The sequence below is a fragment of the Melopsittacus undulatus genome, chromosome 3 (assembly GCF_012275295.1).
Source record: "Melopsittacus undulatus isolate bMelUnd1 chromosome 3, bMelUnd1.mat.Z, whole genome shotgun sequence".
In the NCBI taxonomy this organism is placed as follows: Eukaryota; Metazoa; Chordata; class Aves; order Psittaciformes; family Psittaculidae; genus Melopsittacus; species Melopsittacus undulatus.
In genome coordinates, this window is record NC_047529.1 from 94,733,151 (window position 1) to 94,747,095 (window position 13,945).

A 13,945-nucleotide genomic window follows, 5' to 3' on the forward strand; every position below is an offset into this window, starting at 1 on the left:
TGATCAGCTGTTGGGTCAGCCTTTAAGTAGCTGATCTTAAGATATTCAGTGATTTGTTGTAAAATATTCCATTTAATGGCATTAGCTCTTGAGTGTGAAATGGAATGAACTGTTTCATAACAGCTTTGATGGGAGGATGTGCCTACATCTGGGCAACTGGAATTTCATCTGTGCTGAGGAGTGCACTGAATATGTATAGCATAAATAGCATCTTGTTTTTAGAGGGACATGGGAGGAGCCTGCAACAGTCAAAGGTCATATTTCTTTTGGACAACAGGAAGCTGGAGGTTGCAATTAAGCTCTAGGTGCTATCATGGTAACTAAGTAATGTTTAAGTAAAAGTAGTTTATTCTAAATACAATCTGACTTTTCTTTGTGAAATGCAAAGCATAATCAGCATTCTTGCCATCCCAACGATTTGCTTATTAAAACCCCTCACTCTTTCTAAGGTGTGCTGTTTTGTGCTTAGACACATGATATGCTGTTATGGTAGCCCTTTCTGCTAGAACACTATTTCAGATTTTGTGCGCAAATTTGAATAAAGCAGGAGCAAAGCGTGCCCAAGGACACCCCTAGGGTTTCAGTCTTCACAGTAAATAGTGAGTGGCCTTCGCTAGGCTGTATTAGGTACATCTACATCCAAGAAAGAGCCTGAATGCAGCAGACATTATGCATGTCCTTTTTCAGCCTGTTCCTCATAGAACATATTCTTTTGACATGAAAGGACTATCAGGAATTGCTGTCTTGCTCTGTTCGCACCATGTCTTTATTAGAAGTTGCACTGATCTTGAGCTATAGCAGCTTAGTATTCTGCTATAAGAGAAAAAGGTCACAATCAAACAGCAAGATGCTGAGAGACTATGCCAGTGCCCTTAGCTACAGGAACTTGCTACTGTTTCAAAACTATTTTTTCTAAAGGTGGATTTTTTCCTGAATAATTCCTTAAATGTCACCTGTGTTGTAGTGAGGGATTAGTGACAGATGCAGAGTATGTCCTTGGTACTCTGTGGTATATTAAAGATCATGGACTTATCAAATCCCTACTACTTTCAAGCTGCTCTCATGAAATGGTGCAATTGTTCCTTTTTGCTGTGGGAAGGATGCATTAAAATTGATAGTTGTGTTGACAGCACAAGATTCCTCTTTCCCTCTACCCCTTCACCCCTAATTCCCCATTTCATAGAATCATAGAATCAGAATAGTTTGAGTTAGAAGGGACCTTCAAAGGTCAGTTTAATGGTGGCTAAGTAAATTTCTACCAGATTTACCCCAAAACATTTAAAGCTGTGTTTAACAACAGTATCTGAAACTGATTTCTCGTTCCTATTTTCACATTCTGAGCTCTCCCATCAACACTCTCAAATCACGAAAATGAAATATAGTAAATGTCAAATTATCCGCATTTCCGTTTTTTTTTTGTTTTTGGCACTGAACACAGTGGATCCCAGCTGTCACCTTGTCCTTTAAATGCTATGATACACAAATTTATGCTGCACAAAACTGAGTGTAGAACTTCCATGTTATGCAAAAGGGATGAAGTCAGTATTTCCAGAAGGGCCCAGATAAAATAGTCAAATTGTGGGAAGAGGATCTACTAACTGATACAGTAACATGCGAAGAGATGCCATCTCTAGGTGAAGTAGAGCTCCAATACTTCATTAATCCAAGAAGTCTCTTCAGCAGAGAATGCTCAGCTCCTGATCTGTTTTCTGATGCTGCTTCCCATAGGCAAGTTACTGTAATTCTGCTGAAATTTGTAGTGGCTGGGAAGCACTACAGTGTACTGAACACTTAAGATTTTTGTCTTGTTCTGTATTCCACCATGCTGTCACGTCAGATGTGAACTCCTATACATTAAAGAAAGTGGCAGATTTTTTAATATCAGTTTTCAAAACTAATTTGTAAATTGAAGCTCTTATCTCATACTGTAAGAATTGCTACAAGTAGGTCAAGCCCAGAAAAACCAGGGTCTCTTAGAGCTTGGACAAGAGTTGATATTCTATACATGTGTCAGAAGGACATGTGAATGATGTATAGTGGGATGCCTCTCCTAGTGCTTGTTTCATTACTCCCATAAACCTGAAACCAGGCTCCTTGAGCCAAACAGGTTGAATAACTTTATCTTGTTATGACAGAGAGTAAACTGTGATGAGTCAAAAAGATTTGGACAGAAGGTAAAAGATTATTATTTTAGAAGAGCCAGTACACCTTATTATGCGTAATGGAAAACTTGAAATTAAACTGTTAGGCTTGTGTTATAAGCAAGTTTATAAGTATTTATGATGTTTTTGGTGGTTAAATCTTTGAGAAAAGTATCCTTTAAAGCTCCCCTCAGCTTACCTTTTAAAGGGGGGGGTCTTCAAGAAGAACCTTTTTCTCTGTTAATGTAGACATTTGCCATCTAAAATAAACCAGGAAGTAATTTCATCAGTATTTACTGGGAGGAAAATTCAGAGCTGTTCTGAATCAAAAGTAGATTGCCAAAGAAGTCATTCATGAGTGTGTGTGTTTATGAAAGAGAGCTTTCTGCCTTAAGCAGCTTCTTGCTAGTGAGCTTCTCCCCTGAGATTAGGATCTCTGGACACTGAGGATTGCTTTATAGTAAATTTTAACACGGGTTTGTACCTTGAATTTGGCTACAGACATGCTTACATTTCATATATTTCTGTGTATCCAGTTCATTCATCAGTCATTGGCCAGATTTTGGGACTGCTCTTCAATGCTTCCTTACATCCAGAGCAAAGGATGTTTCACATGTTTCAGAAATGAAAACTTCCATTTGTACAGTAATTTCAACTGGGGATCCTCAGTTAGGAGCTTTAGAAACATTATTGAACTTGGCTGTAAAATACCCGTATGTAAATATAATTAATCTTATACTGCATGATGAAAAATCTTATATGTAGAGTGACTCTTTAACTGGCATAGCAAGAGAATTTTGCCTGATTCACACCTTTGGTTTAATTGCAGAGCCATCTTTTTCCTATGAAGTAAAGAATTTAAATCATGACTTATCACCGGCTCTTGCTATGTACTGTCAGAAAGCAGTGAAAGAGGAGCTTAATAGATGCCTTGCTTTTATGAGACAGGATAAAAAAAGGGCCTTGGGAGGGACATCTGTCTTGTTCAGTGTGCACTTAAAGGGTTTTTATTGAGGCATGAAAGGTTGCATTGTTCCATGCTTTGTTTTTTTGTTGCTTTTCCAGGCAGTGATGAGCTGCCAACAATTCAATAAAGGAATTTCTCAAAGTATATCCTATTAACTGACCTTAAGCCTCATGTATATACTATGTTGGTACTTACAGAAGAGAAGGGAAAATGAGTTGAGGAATTGATTCTTCTTTTCCTCTTAAATCCAGGGGAGTTACTACTCTAGTAGTAGTAGTTAGAGAGTGACATTGAAAAAGCAGATCTACATGCACTGTATTTGCCAGGCATATGTTTTTGGAGGGGAAAAAAGGAAAAAAAGCCCAAATTTGTTAACATTCAGAGTATAATTTTCAACTGTGTCTCTTGAACTGGGATGGGGAAAGAGAGAAATTCTCTAAGAGCTATGGAAACCTCTGATGTGAGTATTTTTATGCTTGATACATCCTGGTGCCATTACTCAAGATTGTGTATGTGTAAATTTCAGCAACTGGTGTCAGAGGAGGAAGGGATAATTTAGTGCTGTGATTGGAGGACAAAGTAAATCAGATGGTAAGATTACCTCCAAAGCCCACTCTTCAGTTTGGTATAATAGTTTAAATGATTTCTATACTCTGCAGTCTATGAGGCAAAAGAAGTAAGTGTAAAAGAACTGACTTGAATTCAATAATCTCTGGATATATGAATAATATGGACTCCTTTCTGCCCCCTACTTTATGTATATGTATTGAACTCTGGGAATAGATGAGCATTTAATAGTCAAATGTCATGCGCATGCGTCTCATGAGGTACTCAGCCTGTGGGTTGACCCTGGTGAACAAATTTGTACGGTATAAACAATACTCCAATAAGTACTGGATGCAAAAAAGGTTCTCAGCCTGGCCCAGAATCTGGCATAGCTCTGTCTTTGTCCTTCATCTCCACTGGCTGCATGACCAAAGGGCAATTCCATAATTAAATATCAAGTTCTAGTTTGTTGTCCTATTCTTGCTTATATATGAGTTAGCAATAAAGTGACTTGAGGAACTTGTTCAAGCAAAGCCTGATGCTTTGTTTGATGTTATGAGTGCTGCAGTATCACAGAGTACTTCTGTGTGCTTTTACCTGTATAATAACATCAAGCGATGTTGCAGGTGTCCCAGATAAGTGATAGCAGAATGTTTGAAATTTAGGGAAGAATTTCAGCTTTCGTTGCTTCTGGAGACAAAAATTCCACATTACCAAAGTAAGCAAGTGCTAAAACTGTAAACCATTTCTGGATTAGTTGGTCCTGGACTGTGGCATAAGCAAGTTCTTTTTTTGTCGTAATTTGTCTATATCGTGTGTTAGGTAAAATAAAGCGTGTTCCCATTTTGGTGTCCTTTTGATATGCTGTCAGCTAGGAAGTGTTCCTGCTGAGGCAAACAGTAAATCAGTGGAGCCTTAGAACAGACAGTGTGTGCATTTGGAAATTTTGTTATGAGAGAGTTCACACTGAGAAACGGATTTTTGCCCAGGAGGTGTTCCAGCGTGGGTAAGGAAAGCAGGCATAGTGTTTTCCTGGACCCCCAGGATCAAGAGGGTGCTTAACAAGACCAGCATACCCCATTATGAATGTCCATCCAGGGCAACTGGAAGGACCCTCTGACATGGCTGTTTACAGTGGAATGCTGCATTTCACAGATAATACATCAATATCAATGTCAACAATTGCTTCCTGTTTTGTGCAACAAAGCAAGCTGTGTGAATGAGCAGGAGGGAGATCTGCTGCCTCTCCAGCAGGCTCTGGTGGTTGGTACCATATGGATGTTTTGCAGCTTTCAATTTGAGCAGCTGACCATCCCTGTAAAAGGTGGACTGTTGTGCAGGACACATGACAAAATAGCAGTACTACTGAAAAGCCTACATTTATATAGAAACAATCCATTCTGCATCTGTTCATGGTATATGCAATTCCTAAAGTGAGAATTATTTATTTCTCTTTTCTCTCTGTCCTATGGATAGTGTGGTACTCCACAAATACAGAATCTGTAAATATGTTTGGTTACTTCCAGTTTCTTCTTCAGTTCCCTTACATTTTATTATAAGAAAATTTGACCTAAATACAGTCTTTTAAGATCTTCATCCCCATTTATTAAAAAGCATTACCATTCCATTTGCTGACTAAAATCTATTTCTCTCTCAGTGTGTAGGTGAGGGAGAAATGGTTTGTCTTTATATCTTTCTAAAAGAATCTAAATATGAAAGAATGTCTCTTTGTTGGTAAGTATTTGATTATTTTGAAGTGTTTTTATTTAAGAATTAGTTATGCAAAACATCCTGAACGTATCTAATCAGCTTTTGGGGAAGCTTGAGAGTTATAGCTTTCACGCAGTGCCCACAGTCAGTTTGAGGCTTTTTATTGCTCTGCTTGCTCTGTGCTGTTCACATTAATAGGACTTGTGGATATGGGTGTGGGTGACCTGAAAGTCTCTATAATCACACAAACTATTCAGTTACTGCTTTTGTGCCCATGTTATGGTGGATGTTTTCTGGATGTCCCAGACACTGAGACATGCATATCCTTTCCTGTTTTGCAGTCAGCTGAAATGCCTCAAGCCCCCCCATCTTGCAGCTTTAGGGGATCTGCTGACACCAATAGAAGTGTGCTACACTGGCTGTGGAAATTTGTATTTGGAGCTGCAAATTTTTGTTTGGCAGGAGACAGGGAGGTTATAATTGCAACTGAGATTACAGTTGAGAGAAGTCAACTCATCAACTTTTAAACTGCTGTCAGCTTGCCATGGAAGTAAGTAGCACTTCCTGGTTACATTGTCAGTAAAAACAATTAATGATGATCCATCCCTGATTTCAGCTATGCAAGTTGGATGGACTAAGATGAAGTTAGGTTTGTATGTGTACTCTGGAGATCTTTTTAACTGTCTGCTTACCAGTTCCCAACATGGTAGATGATAAAATTCATCTCAGGCTAATTTGAGGGTATAGGGCAGAAGCTTGTGCCAGTTCATTGCAAATCTAAATAGCTGAGTTAGTAAAAGTTACAGAAAATTGGAAGAATTACTGTTTAGTGAATTCAAGTGTATTGGATGCCCCAAGTGGCCATACATAGGTTAACAGAATACTGAAGAGCAAATGTCTTTTTGCCTGTATGCTGGAAATTTAGGGTTGTCCTGGCAGCTAGCCTAAATTCCTGTTTAACAGTAGCACGAGATGATTTAAGTCCAGAATTTCAACTGTAGTGTTCTGAAAGCACTGCTCTTTCAGTCAGTAAATTAGAAGGGCTCAGTGTGTGAGTAGGCATACTTTCAGCAGTTTTACAGGTTCCTCTTGAAGTAAACTGGCTAGTTTAACTTTCCTGTTCTTGAAGTATAATCGCTGATTGGCCTAAAAAATATTTGTAAAATTAGAATAAATGCTTAGATTGTCTTCTTGACCATAGTAGAATGGGTAACAGTTCTCTGTAAAATAAACAGAGATGGCTAGATAGTTGGTCTAAAAAATGCTGCCATATCATGTCTTTTCCCCTCCTACATACAAATCACAGGTCCTCAACTTTGCCTTAACAACTGAAATGTTTAACAGCTGAAATAAGGCAAGCCTAAGCGGAAAAATAACTACAAGATGATCTTGAGTACTTTCTTGGAATGCCTCACAAAGATATTTTGTTGTTAATGTGGTAACAAGGGTAGGCAGGAGAACTGAAATTGAACAGGTGAGAGACTGGTTCTTGTGAACTTTTTGCAGCAGAAAGAAAGCTATGCCTTTGACACTTGCTAGCCATTATTTGCGAGGCTTCTTTTTAGGCATATATTGCAATTCTGTGACAAGCACCAGTGAAGAAAAGCTATTTGTGGTTGAAACGAGGGAAGGAGGAAAGGGAAGCTGTTAGGAATTACAGGAAGTACAGTAGGTGATATCACACCACTGTAAGTTTATGCAGATGTAATAGTCAAGAAACTGAAAGCATAATTTTGAGGAGGTGTTTCAACAGGGCTAACCCAGCTTTCTTTAAAGTCAATAAAGATATTTCAGTTAATTTGAGGAGAACTGTGTCAAGTCTGGTTGAACTTCACTTCTTCTCCCAGAAAATGAAGGGCTGATATGAGACTTCCTAACATGGGGAAAAATGTTAAATGGACCATCAGAAGAATGAAATCATGGGGTGCTTAAAACCTTATCAGAAAGCCAACGAAGGTGAGTGGTAATAATCCAGATTTTCCAGAGACATGATAAATAGTGTGGGATCACAAAGGATTCCTTCCTATGCTGCATGTTGGCTTTTCTGAAGAAAGATCAACAAAAATGTTATGCTATTTTACAAAGGCAAAAAGATATTTTTTTTTTCCCCTGAAATAAAATATAAATATCATACATTTCTAAGCTGTCTGTCTTGTACCCTGAGGTAAAACTGAGTAAGTATTATGGTTTACTCGTGGTTTACTCTTTCTTTTTCATATGAATGAAAAGCCATAGACATTAGTGATGGGATGAATTTATCCCATTAATTTTAATGCAGGCAAGGTTAGAGCTGAGCCAAAGTACTGTAGCCTAGCATGACAGAAGCAATAAACTTGTTCACAGAGCAGCAAAAATGTAGTGAATGAAGTGCCTCTCTTACTCTATATGCAACCCAGAGGCACCTCGGGATGATAGGGGTCAGCTAGTGAGCTGTAGATGATGACATTTTTGTTCTTTTTTGTCTTCAGATATCTCAGCTTATGACAGAGACTAGTCGAGAGGGCCTGACTGAAGCCGCATTGAACCGCTACAATGCAGATAAACCTTCCTTGTACAGCTTCCCTGCTTCCCAGAGCACATGTGTTGCCAGTGAAGTATCCACAGGCACCTCGGTGGCAGCATCATTTTTTGCCAGGTAAGAGAGATTTATCAGATTTTCCTTCTCTGGAAACATAACGTCTTTCAAAGGAGATGATTCTCTAGTGAAGACAGATCACAGCACACATGTTGAAACATGGCTATAGGTCACAGACTTGCAGGAATTACTAGAATTGCCATGAAAATGTTGTTTAATCAACCTGTATGAATTTGTCTGTAAGATGGGGATGATGCTTCTATCCTCTTTTGTAAGATCTCTCTTAAATTCTTGATTTGGTTTCAAATATGATTGCACTCACAAAATAATACCTGATTTACTGATATTTTTATGGGGATGTATCCCTGAATGAGAAGGGCCTATCCAAGTAATTACCTTTGAGAAGCAATTAATTCCAGAGCTAACTAGAGGTGTAGTTGTGTTTGGTAGCAACCTTCAGGTTTCTTTACTGAATTTTACTTCCACCTAAGGAAATTTTCAAGACTTCCACTTTCAGACTGAAAAGCTAAGGTTTCTGATGTCAGTTTCTGTCCCTATCCTGCTGTTGAATCATAAACAGAGAGAGGCTGAGAGTGTAAACTCAGCTTCAGATCACTCTTTCTGTTGAATATTCAGCCAATGTTTCAAAATAATTCAATAAGAGAGAGTTTCATTAAAAAAAAAATCTTATGGCTGTCTATATTAGTTTGTCAGCAAAACTGGTTTGTGAAATGGGCATAGCAGCTAATAAGTCAAATATCTATTATCAACAAGGAAATATTTTTCTGCACAGAATTATGCTCTTTGCAGGACATAATCTTTTTAGCCCAGTGGAATCCTTACATAACTGACAAAGTTGAAATTATCCTTGTCTTCTAATGCTTTTCAATAATTAGGAGATTGACTTGGGAACAGTTGTGGAAGTAATGAAATAACAAGAGAATAAGCTATTTTTACAGCACTTCCAGTCCAATTTAGTGAGAGATCTGAGTTTCAAAACATGGAATGAACTTTTGACTGAATGCCTCAAGCCTATTCAGATTAAGTTCCTACCCTTGAGAGAGCCAACTATTAGTAATTCCACATGATTCTATTTTATTTTAAAGGTAACTGGAAAACTTATAAAGGTGCTGGGCTCTGTAAATATGGAAAGATTTTCCTCTCCTGTTTTTCCCTCACAAACATAAGGACTGCATATGTTCAATGAGTGTCACACAAGTGAATCTTGTAAAAGTATTAAGAGTAGGATTTTAAAAGACCCAGTGAATATTGTTTGGGGCAGCTCTGCCATTTTTTCCTTATCAGTGTGATGTTGCAATAGCAAATGTGAATGATGACTGTGGTCTTAATTTCCGGCAGGCAGTGCAAATTAAATTTGCTGAATGTACTTGTATGGTAATATCTAACTAGAGTGCAGATTGGGATTAGCACATATTTTAGCATGAATTGATTAAAAAAGATGGCTTAACTCATTTGTTTTTCATTGTTTCAGTGTTTTATGCTGAGGTAGATAATTTGCTCTTAGTACACTCTGCTGAAATGTAGGAAACTAATTAAATTTATTAAAAAACCCTAGTGTAAATCACAGCATTTTAAGTAGAATTCTGTTATTTTTTAGCTGATGGTGTCAATTGTTAGGTATGCTTGGCCCAGCAGAGTTCTCATGTTTAGGCTGTTTATTTTTAAACTGTATATAGCAAGACAAAAAAATGCCTGGTTTAGTTTGGGGTATTGCATAATTAGAATAACATCACTTACATAAATCAGTTTTGTGTTGGACTTCAACTTACATCATGTGCTGACAGTTCAAGCAGCAAATCCAAGTCAGTTATGCACTGCTTGACCTTTTAACAAGAAAATCTGCAACTTGTTTTCAAAAATGTGGGTTTCTCATTAATTTTTGTTTTGCCTCTTATGTGTCTATTTACATTTTTGTAAAGTTGGGGTATGAAGTGTCAAACCCCACGTGTGTGTACTATAAAATACAAAGTAGAAGGTAGCGGTTGTCAACTCATTAACATGGTACGCTGTTTACAGCATTCATACAGTCATTCATACCAGGAATATGAATTCTGAGCTTTTGTTTTATCTTATTGTATGGGGCACATGGAGTGGTGACTACCAGCTACGCCTGTTTTTTCTGAATGTGTGTCACATAATGACGTTTTAATGGTCAACGTGTAAGAAATTATTACACAGCCAGTGAAATTTGCTAATGTGAAGCTGAAGTTGGAAGTAGAAAATATTTTTTTGAAATCTTAATAATATCCTACAGTATTTCATTCTACGCTCCCTAACAAGCAAACCTCAGATGAGGTCCAGATATAAAAGTCATCCATCACCAGGAAAAAAACCCAATTAACTAAAGTACTAGAGTATGGAGGAAATGTCAAGACATCCAAGGGAACTTGTGGTTGTAATTACTTGAGAAACATCAGTAGTGGAATACTGGGAGCTCATAATTTTTCTGTTCTTGGGCACTGCTAGTCCAACAGTGACACTTACTTGACTAGCCTACAGCTGGCACTGAGCCATGGAGAAGTGTCTGAAGGCCACACTGACACTTAATCTTTTGAAAAGCCAGGAGACTTCTCAGTTGTCTCAATACTTGACTGTTACGTTTCACGATCTATAGCTGGCAGACTCCCAAGTTAGCTAAAAGGGACATAGCTTTTGTGAATTGTCATTTGTCAGGATATCGCTGCAAGAGAACTTATGATATGCCAGGGTCCCATGGGATGGACAGTATGTGAATGTTTTAAAGGATCAAACATTGAAAACTGTCCAAAGTACTCTGCTGGTAGGCTTATGAATATTAGATGATACAGGTATGAATAATGTATCCCTAATGGTGATTCTGACAGAGAAACTGAGTTCAATTGATTGTACTTTCAATGACAAACACCAAATTTGCCTTTCTGTTCAGCACTATCAATCATTTTTGTCTCGGATATCTGCCAGTCCATGCTAATTTAGCATCATCTTGCTTGTTACTAGTACACATTTGTGATAACATGAATGCATGTAGTGAATGTGATGTAATGGTTAGATTCTTTACACAAAAATAATAATTTGCAGAGCATTTTAGGTTTTTCACATTAGTTAGCCTTTGCCTCCAGTTTGGGTATGTCATAAGAAGCATTGCATTTTATTTGGCCATCACAGTCTCAGGTGTACTGGCCTCTTGCCTTGTGTCCTTTTGCTTATTTCTCTGAAGTCTCTGTAAAGCTGTAGCAGGCCAAGGGACATTGTACTAACCTTGTTCCCATCTGTGCCCTTCTGAATAAAACTCTGTTGTGACTGGGCTGTAGAGTTTCAATAGTCTCTCAAAGGATGGTAGCATGGTGTAGGAACTCAAAGACAAAACTTGATCAGGACCTTTCTGTTGTCCTTATGATACTTAAAGGTTTTGAGGATCTTGGCACTGTTCCTTGTTTGCCATGTCACAGTAAGGTTGCTTTCTTGAAGAGGAAAAGCTTTTACTGTGTCAGGAGAAGGAGGACTGTAAAAGCTCATTTCACTTTTGACCTCAAAAAAGGCAAAAGTTTTTGAGAATGAGATATTTTTAATGGCAGTTTCAAAGTTGTTTCCTTTGTTGATCAGGAAGTGTAACAGTGTATCTTGAACAAAAACCCACCTCAGTCTGAAATCAGATATTTAGACGAATTGAGCCCAAAGGGAATACAGATAATCTTGAAAGTAGACTGAAAAATCTGTTCTGGGGATCATTTTCCATGTCTTTAAACAGCTTAAATGCTAAGCAGGGTCACACAATGCTACTGTTGTAAGATGTAGCAAGGCATGTTTTTCAAATGAAGCACAGAAATGTCCAGATATCATAATAAAAGTTATTTTGAGACAAAATACTAGAATTACAGAAAGGTTTGGGTTGGAAAGGACCTTAAAGATCATCAAGTTTCAACCCTCTGCCATGGACAGGGACACCTTCCACTAGACCAGATTGTTTATAGCCCATCCAACGTGGCCTTGAGCATTGCCAGGGATGGGGCAACCACAGCTTCTCTGGGCAACTAGTTCCAGTTGCTCACCCTCACAGTAAATAACTTCTTTCCAATATCTAATTTAAATCTACCCTCTTTCAGCTTAAAACCATTCCCTCTTGTCCCATCACTACCTGCTGTTGTAAAAAGCCCCTCTCCAGATTTGTTGTAGGCTCCCTTTGGGTACTGGAAGGTGTGAAATATAGACACAATGTGATTTTGATATTGTGGACCATTGAAGTAGGAAGGTCTAATAGTGACTTAAGAGGATTGAAGGATTCCTTCAATATTATGGCCCTAGACTTTGTATTGGGCATTTGGTTGTTGTATTTAAACTGTATGAAGCCACAAACCAGCTTAACAGCTCATGTTTGAATAAGCTGCGAAACTCAATTGGTTGCACAGAATTTGACATGCAGCTCTGTTTCCTGGAACTGGAAGAAAACCAGGCAAATAGAAAACCTTAGCTTCATGTGTAAGTGACATGTAGCTTCTCCACATGAGTTGGGCTCTGGTTACAGTTGCTTCCATTCTTGGAAAAAAACACTGATAGCCCTTTCTGTACTCATTCCCCATCCCTGTGTGGTTTGGCAGCTGGGAGAGGAGGAGGTGAGGTAGTGCCCTACTGCTAAGGAGTATTGTGAATGTTGTGTTCAAAACACTGCTGAATGCTCCACAGATATCCCATCCACTTCTGAGAATCCTTTGTGAATCTTTTTTAAAAATATGGAACATACTGTGTGAATTACGAAGCTTATATGAGGACGCTATTTGTGGGACCCTAGTGTTAAAGCCAATGTGCTGTTCTGATGACTACTCTAGAGATCCCAGGATCTCATGCCTTGCTGTTTTTCATGCACACATGGTAAACTATCATCTTGTCATATAACTTTAGATGTTTGCTGTTCTTCCTTAGAGGTGCAATATTAGGTGATTTTTGTTGAAACTTGAAGTCTGCACCATCTTTCTGCTTATGGCAAAAAATTGTTGAAGACCAAAGACTTAGAATCCAGGAACACCAGGGCTTTTCCTTATAGACTGTGTACTAATCATACCATTTTAAGGTCCTGGCTTGAATTTTTCAGAGATCTGGGTCAAAGTCACAAAAATTAACTTTTCCTAGCATTGCAACAGAGGGTTTGTTGGAACTTCCACAGCAAACCCATATAAGGAAGAGAGGCAGCAGTCAGAAGAGAAGGAAATGGGTTGGAGTGAGTATTCCTGCTTTGTCTTTGGAAGCTCCATGGGTGAAAAACTTGCTTTGAGTCAGTAGTCCAGCTGTAACTCTGTAGCTGAATAATTACACTAGCAGATGTAGAGCCAGGTCACGAATCTGTTCCTGATACTCCGGTAACTTGTGCAGGTGCACAGCAGGCTGTACTGGCACACCCAGGGTGTTGGTGCTGCTGAGGCCTGAGATACTGTCAGGAAAAAGCTTGTGAACGTTGCAGGAGAGTGAAAGCTGCTTGTCTTGTGCTCTGTGCCTTTCTGAAGAAAGTGCTGTCGAAGTTTCGAATAACCCTAATGGTGGACCTAACTGCTCTTTCAAGCCATGCAGTGGTTCCCTGCTTTAGGCACTGCTTGAGAAGTCCTTGATGTCAAATAGTGGTGACCTCAACAACCCTAAGGGAAAATTATTTTCTGAGACTTAGGTGAAAACATATTTTGGTTTCTTGCTGTCTAAAATATGCAGAACCTAACAGGATTTTCTTTCATTAGCTGAGCAAACTAAATGTAATGGTTATATTGTGGTCAGTCTCAGACATTTTAAAGAACTATATATTAACAACTCTGATTAGAATTTCTACTCTTTTCTTTCATTCTTCTTATATGCTGCATAAGAAATACGTAAAAAGAGCTATGTTACGATAAAAGATCCATACACTGTCTCAGTAGGAATGCTGGCGGTAAGTTTTAAAACATCTGTAAATCATTTTCACAAATATTTCTACCTTCAAAGCCTGTCTTGTGACTGACTAGTAGGGTAAATTTCAATCACAATGAT

The 13,945-nt window shown here is 38.4% G+C and overlaps 1 protein-coding gene across 1 annotated transcript in view; it reads left to right on the forward strand.

The window, feature by feature from the left end:
* KIF26B (kinesin family member 26B) overlaps positions 1-13,945 on the forward strand; it is a 286,800-nt gene that overhangs the window by 113,158 nt on the left and 159,697 nt on the right. The window contains exon 4 of the mRNA XM_034061110.1: positions 7,833-7,999. Coding sequence (XP_033917001.1) covers positions 7,833-7,999 — 167 coding nt within the window. The remainder of the gene's footprint in view (positions 1-7,832; positions 8,000-13,945) is intronic.